The sequence below is a fragment of the Phalaenopsis equestris genome, unplaced genomic scaffold (assembly GCF_001263595.1).
Source record: "Phalaenopsis equestris unplaced genomic scaffold, ASM126359v1 Scaffold000329, whole genome shotgun sequence".
Taxonomy (NCBI): Eukaryota; Viridiplantae; Streptophyta; class Magnoliopsida; order Asparagales; family Orchidaceae; genus Phalaenopsis; species Phalaenopsis equestris.
Window position 1 is genome coordinate 145,223 of NW_018164771.1, and position 16,017 is coordinate 161,239.

Below are 16,017 nucleotides of genomic sequence, written 5' to 3' on the forward strand. Positions count from 1 at the left end.
GCGGTGTCCGATCCGTATGGAATAATTTTTCCTTCAGTAGCGGAAGGGGGAGTCGAGCGAAGGTTTTTCAGTGGAGTGGGAGCTTCGGTGCAGAGCTTCTGTCGAGGAAAAATTATTCCATACGGATGCGAAAAAAATATTTCATACAGATCGGTCCAATCCTGATTGGTCAGGATGTATTTCGGTGGGCCCCACTTAAATTTTTAAGAAAATAAAAATAAAAGTCGAAATATATCCTGACCTGTGATCTACGGTTAGGATCGGACACCGCATGCAGAGATGCATGCGGTGTCCGTACGCAATAATTTCTCCCTGCCGAGAGCAGGAGCAGGCAAATCTCGGGAGAGGAAGAGGGGGGTCAAATTGAGCTTGACAGGGAGGAGCATTTAGGGAGAGGGGAAAGCAACCTCGAGAAGAAGAAGAGTCGGATACGAGGAGGCTTGCGATTGGTGAGCTGTTCGGTCGAGCGGGGTTAGAGGGGACGAGGCGCTCCACTAAACCGAGTGAGGAGTTGGGTCGTCGAACTAGAGGAAGAGGTCGACGGGCCAGATTCGCGAATGGGAAGGGAAGGCAAGGTGTGATCGTTAATAAATGTCGTGAAATCGAGCCGAGTGTGTGAGTGAATTAGGGATTTAAGTTTTCTTCTTTTTTTTGTTTTTTTTATTTCACCCATTTTTTTAATACATAAAATTCGCTGATTCAAATACAATTTAATCCCGTTTGGAACCATATTAAAATTGGTGTCCCTCCCGGTTAGAGTCGATGTTCTGGACGTGCCGACACAGTCTGTTTCGTCATCCGGGGTTGTCTGGACAAATTCATCGATTTGCGTGTGATTTGCTCGTGTGCGGAATTATAACAATACGGGTGTCATTTCTAGGTAAAATAGACGTTTTGAACGTGTCGGCGCTGTCCGTTTTGTCATCTGGGGTCGTTCAGACAACCTTATCGACGATCGGGTCCAAAATACATCAAATTCGATTTGTCTTCAAATTTTGGGTTCTTGATCGGTCATTTCAAAAATAGACCGATGTTTCGATTAATTGTGAAGTTTTTACAGATGTAAGTGACGCGAACTATAATATTTGAGTGTGCGAGTGTACTAAAGTCATTATAGGTGTCCTAAGGCTTTTAAACCCTACGGGATCTCTCTTTGGGACTCCACATGATGATCATTAACCACTCGACCAAATGATGATGGTCTGTGAACACAACCACTAGATCAAATGGAGATGGTTTGACACCACCCGGGCGAGACACCACAAGAGAATTAGACAAGAGAATTAGGAAGTGGTTCGATTTCTAAAATGGGTGAGTCCTAGTTCTAGTCCTCTAAGATAGTCGATAGAAAAGTCCTACGGCTAGATCCTAAGCTCTATGAAGAGAAAAAAAAGACCTCACAAAAATGAGGTCAACAGATGTGTCGTGTAATTTCGTGCTCGTGTCTCCGTGCCGTGTCCATGCTTCACAGGTTCTCAACCTGTGTGAAATCTCTAGGAAGTGATTCTCCGCTTTCAAATTAGCAATACAAAAAGTTATCGAGTTTTCGAACAAGAAGCTTGTGCATGAGCTCTTAAAGAGACAAAATGCAAAGAACTGAATATGATATGTCGAGGTTACCTTTGCATGCAAAATCATATGAAAGGTTTTGACCTACCACACAAATTAATTAAACATAAAAATTAAATAAGATCCATAAAACTTCATTTCATGTCTTTCATCCCATGCAGACGCGATCTAATGGCATTTCTTCTTGATTCAAGATTCAAATCTAGATATTATAGACATTATTCAAACTACGCTGGATTATGTATTTAAAACTAAGCATTTGATAAAACATCATCCAAATATTGTAGTTTTTTACTTTTTTATTTTCACCAAAACAAAAGCCTCACCAAGTAGCAAAAATGGCTTCATCTGAAGGCCTACCCTCCGTAGCATGTATCTCTCCTCTTCAGTGATGCCCTCCTTATCAGATTCAACGGTTGTAGGTTCAATCAATCTCTCGAGTTCTGCGAGATGATTTTCTGTCTTTTGTATGTTTTGATTGACCTATCATCAAATAATATTATGCCAAAGTTATGAATTTGCGAATCTAGCTTGCAACAACAAAAAAAAGTCATTACAAATAATACCTGGGTTAACTTGGCCTCCACCTTGCTCATAGATGAACTTGCAAATTTGATATTTCTTATAGTCATCAGGGACCTTTCCCCTTCAGCTTTTTCCTTTACTTTGGCCTTTGAAGAAGAGTTTGTGAACCTTACACTAGACGAAGCATTCACCACAGAGGGTGATACTTCATCATTATTTGGCTTTCCCTCACAATTCCAAGTTCTCCTTTCTTCTATAGCAATGGATACAGCTAATGGCAGAAAATCTTTTCCCCTGTATAAGACAATGAAATTCTTGTCCCTTGAAAGAAGTATTCCACCAGTTAATTTCTGCAAAAAAATAATAATAATAATGATAAATTGTGAATGGCATTTACTTCTGAGAAATAGTTTCTCCAACAAGATCATGGACAAAATATACCAAACCATAAAAATCAAGAGCCCAATGTTGATGCTTCAAAAATAATAAAAAAAGTTACTTTAAATTTCAAGGTCACTAAATTTGATGAAATATTGCAAGCTCCTAAAATCCCAAACTCAAATCTTTTGATGAACTAAAAATTCTAACAAGGTAGATCAATTGTGAGGAACTAAAAATTCTAACACGGTACATCAGCCTATATGTAGCAAACCACTCAAGGCTTTCACTCATTGAAAACTAATTTATGGTTTCAAACTTCTCATAGGCTCAAACTTCTAATGATTAATTATCACTCCTGATTGAAAGAGAAAATTTTCAGTAACGGATGTTAAGAGGATCTCCTAATTTTAGATTTGGATATGGTTTATTTTGCGTGAAAATAAAATAAAGGATCAAATGATTCTATAATTCAATGTCCTATGTGAAACCGAAGTTAGCCCAAATGCAATAAACAACAAATATTATTACTGTAAAAGATAATAGGCAGTTACAACCAACACACTGAAATGATAAATAATAACATAACATACAACACATAAAACCTGATTAGGGTGACTCGAAGGTGGTGGTGGTGTTTGTTGGGGGGCAACAAAAAGTTTGGAGACTGGACAGCAAGTATAACAGTGAATAGAGGTGGTTCCAGGCAGTAACAGCCCCATGAGAAGGCAGGACCAGCGGAAAAAACAGCCACAGGGAGTGGAGGGAGTGGTGGGGATGGCTGGACAGGTGGATAACAACAAGAGAGGAGTGGTAGGAGCAATCGAGAGGGCTGGAGGTGAGGCAAAAGGGCGGGAAGGCACAAACTGTAGGTGAACAGCAAATAAATGCTGTTCTGGCTGGCAGCAGCGAGAGAGAATGACGGGGCAGCAACAGGACTGCAGGACAGCAACAGGACGGCTGTCCGGGGCGGCGGCAGCGAGGACAGGCGGCTGGAATTGAAAAACTGCAGTGAAAAACAGTAATGGCTGCTCTTTTGGGGCGGCCGCAGCAATGAAGGGCGGCAGGGAGCAACGTTGTGAGAATGCGAAAAGGGATGGGTAACATAAACACCACCTAGAATCCTAGGATATGGCCCTCGAAGGGAAGAAGAGACTCTAATGGCAGTCCCAATACAAAACACACCAAAAACTGCAATCTAATCAAAATATAGCACATACATAAACAAGGTCTAGAAAGCAATGAAAGGAAAGGAAGAAACTTGCACAAAATTGGAAGGTAATCCAAAACGACATAATCCCTTAAATCATTGTGTAAATGCTAGAGCGTAAAATTTTTTTGAAAGCAGGCGTTAATTTTTTTTTGAAAAACCATGACATAATCCCTTAAATCATTGTGTAAATGCTAGAGCGTCCCATGTAAGCAACGCACTGTTGTTGACCTCATTTTTTAGGTCTTCTTTTCCCTTCTCTAGATACCCTAAGATCTAGCCCTAGGATTTCTTTATTTTGACTCTCTTAGAGGACTAGACTGAGACCCATGAAATTTAGAAATTCAAGCCATTTCGTTGCTCCTTGAAGTTTCATGTGGACGGTTTATGATCCTTGATGTCCGGTTGAGTCGATGAAAGCTGACATATTGAAACTCTTGTTGAGCTCCTATAAATGTTTGAAAGACATAGGTGTACCCCGTGACGTGCGTGGCATTTGACTTGTCACTGCGAGCGATGTGTTTGACTATGGTTGTCGTTTAGGCAAGGACCGGTCATCAATTCGCTCGTTAAACGGCTCTGATGGGGTCAAAATAATTTTATTTGACGCGTCGTGCGTGAATTGAAGTTAACTTGGCGCGATCGTCTACGAATTTATCTAAATGATTCAGGATGATGAAACGGACTGCGTCATCGCGTCCGGAACATTAATTTTAGCTAAGGAGGACACCTATTTTGTTGAGTCCCGCACTCGCATAAAATTTAAAATTTTCAAAAAATATATAAATAAATAAATAATATTATTATTATTTAAAAAAAAAAGTTTTTTTTTTCTTTTCTCTAAACCCTCGGGCACTATTCCCCTTCCCTGCCCGCGCCTTTATTTTTCCTTTGCCCTAGCTGAAGCCCATTTCCCTCCTCTCTTGACCAAATCTTGGAGGTCCGTTGCCGGTCTTCCGGTCATCTCCTCTCTTTCTGAGCTCTCATCGTCTCTCATCGCGGATAGCCTCTCCGGTCGCCCGTTTATAACGGTTTTTCCCGCTCGAATGGATTCGGTAACCCCTATTTTGAATCTTAATGAATTTCTTTGCCCTTCGAGGTGTTTCTCGTTACCTCCATTTTTTTTCACCGTCGGTGAGCCCCGGCCCTCTTGATGGCTATAAATACCCCATGGGAGGGGAAGATTAGTGTGCGATTTTTTTTTGGAGATTTTGGAGAAACACAGTGTTGAGAGTTCTTTCTCTGTTGGAAGTTTCTGTTTCAGGATTTTCTTACTCTTCTCGTTCTGGCATTAGCAATGAGTTAGGGTTAGGCTTTATTTATTTCTAGAATGTTGTTTAATCTCTGAATTAGTTGTCTATACGATAATCTCTTCTGAATTATGAAATGGATAGATCAAATGGAATTGAGATATGAGTTTGACTATCTCTTTGGCGGAGAAGTAAAACTTTCTTATGAACATCTATTTGGATTTTTTTTAACTTGTAGCTCTCCTTGCTGCATGGGTTTTTGGAAACTTATAGATTATTTAGCCTCTAAACCAGGATTTCTTTTGCTAGAAAGATATATTGAGATCTTAAGAAATATTTGAATTCTTTTAATTATTGTTTTCTCATTGCATTACTTTAGCATGGGGATTTTTGGATTTATTTGATTCAAGGAGAATTCTATTTTCAACTCTTGGGTTGAGCATTCAGTTTTCCTTTTTTTTTTTTTTTTTTGCTTCTTCTTAGTAATTCAGCTTAACCCTTATGCTGAGCTTAGCTTTATTCCTCCTGCTGTCCCCTTTATTTGACCTTAAATGTTGGAAGTTTTTCTTCTAAGAATTTGGATAGCTGTTTCGTGATTTGGTTTTGGCTTGATAATGGCTTGTTCTTTTGGCCATTTGATGGACTCGATTTAACTCTATATTGGGACGGGTTTGGCTTAAAACTAAGCTCAATTTCGAGGAAATTATATTATGCTCTTGGCCTTTGCTGGGCTTGGTTATGGTCTGGTTGTGGTTGGATCTTTAGTCATTTTTGGAATCAGTGGCTAGTGGTTTTCTTTATTTATTGTCCCTAGCCGTGAGTCCTTATTTGTGGGTTCTTTATGTTGAGTGTTGGTTAGTAGTTTTCGTTACTGCATAGGCTTTATACGAAATTTTTTTAGCTGTTTTAGCCCTACGGACTGTGGTCTCTCTGCTGAATTGATTTGATGTTGAAGCTAAGAAAAAATGGTTGTCATGTATTGTTGCTATTTTGATACTTGGGGCTCTGTTTTGATGTTTCTTGCTGCCCCTTTGTTTAAATATCTGTTGGAATTCATTTTTATAGTTTAAAAAATACTTGGGGCTCTATTTTGATGCTTCTTGCTGCCCCTTTGTTTAAATATCAATTGGAAATCATTTTTTATGGTTTGGAAAATACATTTGAGGCCATGTTTTTTGTCCTCTTTGCTGTCCCTTGTTTAAATACATACAGGAAATCATTTTTATGGTTTGGAAAATAGATTTGAAGCTCGATTTTTATCCTCTTTGCTGTCCCTTGTTTAATTTGCTGTCCCAAATCAGTTTTATGGTTTGGAAAATACATTTGAGGCTCGATTTTTATCCTCTTTGCTGTCCCTTGTTTAAATACATACTGGAAATCAGTTTTATGGTTTGGAAAATACATTTGAGGCTCGGTTTTTATCCTCTTTGCTGTCCCTTGTTTAAATACTAGCTGGAAATCATTTTTTATGGTTTGAAATATACTTGGGGCTCAGTTTTTGTCCTCTTTGCTGCTCCTTGTTCGAATACCTATTGGAAATTTTTATTTCTTGGAATATATGTTTGGAGCTACAGTTTTTGCTCCTCTTGATGTTGGATTTTAATCTCTTGTTGGAATTGGCTTTTTGTTTACATAAATTTCATAAGTTTGAACTTGGCAACATGATAATAGAAACGTATTTCTCCTTGGCAAATTGATAGAACATGCAACGATCATATGTATAGGTTTAAAGTTTGAACCTAAAGGTGGAAGGTGGATGTTATAGAAATGCTTAAATAAATACTTCTCTCATTTTTCTTGATATGGAATATACAAAATCTTGTTGGATGAGCATATGAAATATTGAGGTGGCCTATTATTTCGAGATGAGGTGTAATAGGCAAAGATGCAAAAAAACCATTGATCAGCTCTTCTTATAGCTGAAAGTAAAAAAAAAAATCAATCTTCAATTGGTGCGATGCCCTTTCACCACTAGATCGTCAACAGCTCTAACATAGATACTACATCCACAAAATGATAAATAACACACCACAGACATTTTTCACTGGATCAATATGTGTGCACTTAATAACACTCACATATACACTCTATATACCATACAACATATTTCATACACTACACATAACACTCTACACGACATATACTACATTTATAACACATTATACACCACACACTACGCCCTGCACAACAGATACTACATTTCATATACAGGTGCACTACACTTTGATGATTTCAGATACTACATTTCACGTATAGGTGCACTACACTTTGAGGAGTTCAGATACTACTCCGTTCACACATCCTTTAAACAACAGGGCCTAGGGCTGTCTAATTATAGGGGTGATTCGTTGGTGGCCTCTAGTTGATGTTGATAGGTTGACCTCGATATATCAGTTGCCTGTGGGATCGAGATAAAGAGAAAAGGGGTCTAGTCTGAGCCTATCCCCAAATTAAAATCTAGTATCACATCTTGAGACTTTCATATACTCATCATTTAACTTTTCTTTTATAATCTGCAAATGTTTACCTAACCCCTTTATATTATGCAGTTGTAATATGTTTTGTAGCATCGTTAGACATAATCAGGTACACTTAGTTGTTTCAGTTTTGTTCCTTTACTGTACATTTTTTTATTATTGCATAGTATTTCCTTTCTTTATATTGCTTTATTTCTATAATTTTCCTCTAATCTTTTCCTACTACAGTACGTCACTACATAGTTGTTTCTTTCTTATATTATATTGTACTATAGACATTCACCTACATTTAAGCTTTTAAATACAAGTTCTTTTAGTATGTTTATACAATCTCCTAGGATAGGCCTTTTGAGGCATAATTTTCTCTCTTATTCCTCTCTTCTTCTCGGGACGAGACGATAACGTTGTCGATTGGCGATTCATCTCCGGGCAGCAATCAGGACTATGACGAATGATTGCAGAAGGAACTTCAGCCGAGTTTCGATAGATTTAAATAACATACCTACAGGACGCTAAGGTCGTTCGCCTGGCGCAACGTAAATCCTCACGTTATCTTTTAGGACTTTCTACGATTTTTATATCATACAATATAAGTCCTAAACTTTTTAGGCTTTCGAGATCGTCGTTTGATACGACATAAATCCTCATATTTTCTCGGGTTATTTGCATATGATATACATATATAAATCTCGAATATCTAAATAATTTACAGGACTGAAATATAACATAATCTCCCTTTCAAAGACGTAAAGTCAAATCAAGACGTAAAGTCAAATCATAGCAAATCATAAGTTAGTTTGAGATGCACTGAATCTCCTTCAGTATCTTCGACATCTCCTACTTTTCACTTCTTTGGATTCCTGAAATAATTGTTCCTATTTGAACCCATCTCATTTGACTTTTCCTATGAACAATCGTGGAAACTTGAACGTTAAACTCTTGAAGACAAAACCTCTTATCATTATCGGGAATTTTCTTAGGTGATTTCGATTGTCTAAGATATAATTAACTATAGGGGTTTGCTCCTATAGGGAATTTAAAAACCCAGATTAATCTAAACCTTATCTAATCTGTGTACTAGATAGAGGAATTTGTCGGCTATAAATTTCGCAGACCAAAATAGAGTATAAACTTTTAAGTTTAGATAGTTAAGCCTACCAATAAGTGATACGTTCATCCTTCAAGATGATATATCATTTATGGTATTGTGTTCAACTATTTAAACTATTAGATATATGAGGTCTATTCGGTTTCATTATTTTTCAAAAAATAATGGATATCATTTTCACAAAATTAAAATTACATTATATATATCTATATATATATATATATATATATATATATTAAAAAATTCTAAATTTAAATTTTAAAATCTTATTTTCAAAAAAAAATAGTCGACAGCTGTATAGCTTGAATATAGTAAAAAGTATTAAAGTGTCGCTCTTGGCATCCAAGTGCAGCGTCAAATAAACAAGAATTTCACATTATGGACAGATGAGAACAAAGAAGTTAGTCCACGAAACTAATATTAGGATAGGATCTCGAAATATATGTATCATAGGTAAATTAATGGAATTAGTATATCTTATGGTTCATAGGAAGATAAATATATTTTATGCATTCACGAAATTAAATGAATTAGAGAAAAGACTAAGAAGATTGATAACTTAAATTTTAAATTTAGGTATTCAGGTAAGAGTTGCATTAGAAATAGTGTAGATGTAATTATGGATACAAGTTAAAAGAAAATATTGTAAAAGTAAATAGAATAAGAGATAAAATTATAACCCTAAAGATTATTGTTGATACTAAGATTTATCATGTTATAAGTGATTATGCACCTCAAATAGGTTTAGATATATGTTAAAAAAAAATGGAATAACATAAAAAAATTAATACAAATGATACCCCTTAAATAAAAATTTTCATTGGAGAAGATTTAAATAAATGTGTTGGTACAGTGATGGAAGATTTTAGAAATATTCCTAATTATTATAATTTTAGAGTGATTAATAAAGAATGTATAACCATATTAGATTTTGTTTTAGCTTACAACTTTGTTATTGCTAATATTTTATTTAAGAAAAGATATGAGCACATTATTACTTATTATAATGGATCTAAGAAAACATAAATTGATTATTTTCTAATGAGAAAAAAGAGATTGTCATGAATATAAATATTGTAATATTATTTTAAGTGAAAATTTAAGTACTCAACATTGATAATTAATTTTGGATTTTAATATGAGCTGGAAAAAAAAAATACAATAAAACATTATCATAGAATTAAATGGGAACACCTAAAATAAACATAAAATTATTTTATGAATAAACTTCAAGTTTCTTAGATTTGGAATGTTTATGAAGAAGTTAATTCTATGTGGGATAAAGTAATAAGTACTACAAAACAAGTGGCAAAAAATGTACTTAGATAATCAAATGAAAAAGTTTTTATAAATAAAAATAATTAGAGATGGAATAATAATATGCAAGAAAAGATAAAATATAAAAAAAATTGTTATAAAAATTAATTTAAATGTAAAAGCTTAGAGAATTAAGAAAAATATAAGGTGGCTCGTAGGAAGTCGAAAAGAACAATTGATGACGCTAATAATTCTACTTTTAGTGATATTTATAATAGATTAGATACTAAATATGGTAAAAAATAAATACATAAACTGGTCAAACAAAGAAAAAATAAAAATAATTATTTAATTCAAATAAAATAAATTAAAAATAAAAATATATATATTTTTCTTAGAGAAAGATATTCAACATAGGTGTGTGAGATATTTTGATAAACTTTTCAATAAAATTTCTAAATATATGATCGATCTTAGTAATCTTAATATTGTTAATAATAAAATTTCTATTTTCACCGTCATATTAGTAAGAAAAACGTTGATTGAGCTTTAAAGAAATTCGATGGGAGAAAATCTATAGGACCTAATATCCCAGCTGAAGTGTAAAAATATTTAGAAGATTTGGGAGTTTCTTGGCTTACTAAACTCTTAAATAATATTTTAAAAATTAAAAAGATGTCTAAGGAGTAGATGAAGAGTATTTTGGTCCCCATTTTGTGGTTTATCCTGGTTGGACTTTATGGTTCGGGAGGATGTAACTATAATTATCAACACTTGGGTGTTCGATAGGTAAATACATAAGATTTGTGTCGTATGTATGCAACTCTGTGGTTTTTTTTATAAAAAGTGAACATAGTTTGAAGCTAGCAGATGACATCAAAAGTTCAGTTGTGAGATATGTAAATACATAAGAATTTTCCATATCATATATTTTGTTGAATTTTCTTTCTACCTATTCATTTCTTATCTTTCATTATTTATGTGTTAATCATTAATATACGTGATCATACTATCGAAAATGACTCCAAACAACTCAACAAGCTCAAAGAGAACCAAATATCGACCAACATTTGGTGATTGCCACCTCTTATGCGTTGTTTTCATGACTAGGAAAAGAGACAATGTTAGACGAAAATTTTACGGAAGTCAAAAATTTAAAGAGCACAGAATGCAAAGTTTTCCAATGGGCAAATGAACGAAGCGATACAATAATGGAGCAAGGTGATGAAAGAAAAATGCATATAATAATACAGTGAAGATTGATCTCAAAGACTTGAAATCTCTTCTGAGGACATTGCTCTTGTTTGATTTTGTAATCGTAGCACTTTTGTTATTATTGCTAACATTGTATTTGTTTTGGTGATGTTGATGTATTTTGGAGGACACGGTGGACTACTTTAGGTTCTTCTGTTAACAAGCTCGTATATTTGGTTGGGATGCAACTTATATTGAATATATCATGTTGAACTTATGTTTGTGTAATTATTTTGAGGATAGAAGATTTGGGTAATGTTCACCTTAAATTTCCTTAGGGTGTTGGGAGTGAAAATAACTTGATAAATTGTCATTGGGTTTATTCCACAGGCAACACTTTCAGAACTGTATTTTTCAAACAGAACTGTGTTAAATGTTGAAAGATATTACAATCATTAGTCAACAGACAACACTTTCATAACTTCATTTTTTAAACAGAACAACTCTTTCTGAAACAACAACATCTGAACAATGAATTTTCAAAAACAGCTTCTGAACTGAGTTTTCTACGGCCACAGCCGAAACAAATGCACCTTAGATCAGTTAAGCAAAGGCAAAACTTCATCATGAGAAAACTATGCTTTTCTTGTTATCCAAAAATACAAAATTGAATGACAAATTAGTAGAGTATGATTTTTTTTCCATTTTGAAGGGAGGTGGCATACAAGGACCTAGAAGCATATAGCAACAACAACAAGCCTTTATCCCACTAAGTGGGGTCGGCTGCATGAATCTTTTTTCTACATTGTGTTCTATTGAGTTTTACATTTTCATTTAATTATAATAAATTAAGATAATTTTTTACACAATATGTCCAAGTCCTTTTAGGCCTACCTCTGCCTTTCTTAACATAATTTGAATCTAAAACATCTACTCTCCTATCTGGATCATCAAAAGACCTAATGTTTAATGTGACCAAACAATCTAAGACGACTCTATCTAAGCTTGTAAGCCCCTGAAGATACACCAACCATCTTCTCATTTTGTTTCTAAGTGTCAAGCCACTCATTCACCTGAGCAGTTTCATCTCAGCAATACTCGGCTTAGTTTTATGCTTCTCTTTTAAAGGCCAACTTTCTGTGTCATAAAGTGTTGTGGGTCTCACCACCATCTCATAAAATTTTCCTTCAAGTATAATCGGTACTTTTCTATCACACAATAGTCCCAATGCATTCCTCCACTTCAACCAACTTGAATTCTACTGATAACATCCTCATTTATATTACCATCAGTTTAAACAATAGACCCAAGATATCTAAAATGTTTACATCTTTTAAGAAGGAACTAGAAGCATAAAGAAATATATAAAATATATGAAGGAATTAAAAAAACTAGGCCAAGGATGATTATATGAGAATATTTTTCTCTTACTAATATCTACCTAGATTAAGCAGTTCTTCAAGAGCTTAAGACCAGAAAAATCAGTTTTAAAATCCTTTAATAAACATATCCCAAAGGAGTAACTTAGAAAATAACATAGATAGAAAATAATTAATTGTAATATTTAAGCTCTCAAGTTAAGCAAAGTGCCTGCCTAACTTGCCAAAAGAAAATTATTTTTTCTCTTATTGATTGGACATTAAGAAGACACTTTTAGCTCAATTATCAAGTACAAAAAAAAGCATAAAGGGCTTAGAAATACATATGCAATGACAACACAGAAACAAAGTTATACTCTTATCAAATCTACCAACATACCTTCAACTCCTCTGCCATAATCCCGCTATCAACATTCTGTGCACCCAGTTTTATAGCAATTTTTGCAACCTCGCATTTTTCCCATAGCTTAATAATGGAAACCGCCAAACCTTGAAGGTTTCTATTCCTCCCTGAAACAAAAATACAAAGAAGTGCTCTTCAGGCTACCAACAAAGCAAAAAGGTACAAATGATCATCAGAAGACAAGGCATTGTCACCTAGTGCGAAGTGACATGGTATGTGTCGACTAAGCCTCCTTAGAATTGTTGATTCCTGATCCTTCAGCTGAGGCTTTAACCCAAAAGGAAGAAGACGAAATGGCTTACGAAATCCTGGAACAATCGCTGGTAACAAATCACCATCAACTGGTTGAGGGTCATAGCCCCACCAATCAGTAAATCTTGGACCCAATCCATCCAATAACCTGTCAGCTTCATCTGCCAGCTGAGTTTCTCCAGGTAATTGTACTCGAAACTTATTAGGAGAACCGACTCCAGAAATAAATGGTGAGCGAACTCTACTGCTACTTGATTCAATAGAATCGTTTACTGAAATTATTGAAGATGAGCTTGAACCATGCTCTTGATCAGCTACACCATTCACAGTAGGTTTGAAACAATCTTCAGCAAGTTTTTGGCTCTCGCCTTCTCCATAATGGAAGTAAGGATAGTTATAATTTGTCCCTCTATACAAAACTACAATATTTCCAGACCTCCAAACAACGAGACCGCCAGTTTTTCTCTACAACGATAGCATAAACAGCTGCTTAAAAGGGAATCCACTCAATTTCAACAAAATTCATGATTCAAGATCTACCGAAAACAGAGGCATGCAGTAATCACATTTCTCTAAGGACCACGGCCTAAATTAATCTAGAAGGCCGTGTTATACTGTCAGTTAATAAATGCATACAAAAAGATCCAGTTGCTGAACAAATGAGAAGATAACCAACTAGAAGTGTGAAATTTTACATCTTTCTGCCGCATAAAACGGCTTCATTGCATTAACAAAGATATAAACCAACTTAATTAGATATAAACAATGAATTCCCATGATTATATAAACAACTAGCAAATTTCAAAATACAATTCAATTAAGGGTGTGTTTGGGGCAGCTTATTTGCCGCTTGTGCGTTTTCAAAACGTCGTGGATGTGTTTATTTCAAGCATTTTGCATGAATTTCAGGAAACAATGTTTTAAAAATGTATTAGGCGTTGAACGTGGATACGACCCCGCGTCCCACGTTTCTGTCTCCCAATCCCAATACTACCCTCGTTCTCCTGCTATTCGCCTCGCCTGGATCGATCAATTCTTACCCTGCGATTCTTCGTGCGATTCCTTTGCTGTCAAGGGCTGAGAGCGAGGCGAAAACACCTTCTCTTCAAGTTTGCTAGGTCAAAGATTCGTGGGGATCTTCTGGCAGAGATGCCAGGAACTTTTTTTCAGGTTAATGCTGCCGAAGGGATACCTAGCAGCGTGAGTGCCGACTATATTGAATATTCTCTCTGGCGAGCGGTCGAAGGAATTGTCAGTCAAATCAGTGGCGCTCTTTCAACTCAGTTCTTCGCATCCTTCGTTGATGCCATAACCATTTACATTTCTTTTGTGAATCTCTGTCTGGTTATTTCTTATTCAAAATTATTGATTTGTTGTCCTCTATTGTTTACCATAGATCATCAATTGAACTTTGTTGTTTCCAAAAAAATCACAAAGCCCACTCTTTTTTGAATAAGTAAACAACTATATCCCACTTGTTTCTCTCATACGACACAGCCTCTAGCTTGTTTCTCTCAAACTGTAACTCTAATATGATTTGATAAATCCTACTTAAAAGTCAAAAAAACTAACTTTGTAATCTAAGAGAACTAAAGGTTTTGGCTGGAAAAAAAAAATCATTTTTGGTATGATTTAAGATATATGCAACATAATTCCTGTCTTAATGCCAATACCAAACTATCCCTCTGTTTTGAAACTAATTTGTAGTTCAATATGCACCAGGTTTTGAATTGAACATCTTATAAATACACATCTTATGTGGAATGAAACAATTCAAGTGCTTGACAGACTTTGATTATTGTGGATGTTAACTATATGTTTAATAACTGTGGATGAAGAAGTGTTGATCTACTTAGAACAAGTGAATGGCCTAACTTATTGATTGCTTTGGTAGGAAGTGAGTGAATGAGCATACAAGAAGTAATCTCTTCCGCATAATTAGAAATGTTTGTAGAAAGCAATTAAGAATGTGAGTATAAAGTGCGCCTTGATGATATAAAGTGTGTGAGATAGAAGATAGTTGGGTAAGATGGCACCCCTCGACTGTTTCATACATCTTTTGGTGGCACCCCCCTCCCCCCCTCTAGGTCGGTTGAAAATTAATGTGCAAGGGACCCTTCTCCCATCCTACTCAGGTGGCATTAGCTTGGTTATTCGAGATGAAAAAGGTTATCTACTTGTGGTTGGGAGAACTATTGAACATTGGGACTCTTCTCAAGTTGAGCTAAGTGTGATATCCTCCATTCGTCACTATTAAGAACAAATTTGACTTTTTTTTATATAATTAAATAAAATTATTGAAATTATCATAATTTTGTACAATTATGAAATGATATTTTTTGTTCTAAACTGTCCAATATGTAGCTGTTAAAGTTCTAGTGTTCCGGAATCAGTTGTTTTTGAAACGCACAAATCAAACAGCTAGTCAGTTTATCAGGATAAATTGTTGATCAGCGGATTATTAGGATAAACTGATGATCAGCAGATTATCATGATAAGCCACTTATTTGGATAAGCTGTAGCTGCCCCCAACAGACCCTAAACCAGCAAAAGAGCATCCAACAAATAAGCAACCAAAGATTTAAAATACCTCTAAAATCTCATGAGTTCTCTTCATGTTCATCCGGCAGAGATCCTCGCACCTAATCTTGACAACCTCTGCTCGCCGCCACCTTTCGTGGATACCATTCACAATTCCTTCGGTTATCCCAGCCTTCCCCACCTTGAGCCGTTTTGTAAGCGCGATCCCCAATGTCCTTAGTCTCTTGAGTTCCTTTCCAGGCACGGTCAGCTCCGCCGCTGTTGGAACCTTCGGCTCCTTACCAACCGTGGCCAAACTCTCCTGCTCCCTCTTCCAGAGCTCACGAAACCTGACGATGGTGTCGCCGGAGCCAGGCTGCGGCACAGGATGCTCCGGCGTGCTCCAGCTAGGATCAATGGTGTAGCCAACACGGTGCTTGGGAATTTCGCAAGGGGTGGGGATGAAGATTTCACCGGCAGAGACAGGGGCTGTAC

General features: G+C 35.7%; 1 protein-coding gene across 1 annotated transcript in view; it reads right to left on the reverse strand.

Annotated features, from left to right (window-relative positions):
- Positions 1–16,017, reverse strand: part of LOC110025760 (CRM-domain containing factor CFM2, chloroplastic) — a 56,030-nt gene that overhangs the window by 39,694 nt on the left and 319 nt on the right. The window contains 5 exon segments of the mRNA XM_020726406.1: positions 1,896–2,052; positions 2,136–2,444; positions 12,727–12,857; positions 12,945–13,467; positions 15,593–16,017. The exon segment at positions 15,593–16,017 is cut by the window's right edge and continues 39 nt beyond it. Of these exon segments, the coding sequence (XP_020582065.1) occupies positions 1,896–2,052; positions 2,136–2,444; positions 12,727–12,857; positions 12,945–13,467; positions 15,593–16,017 (1,545 nt within the window).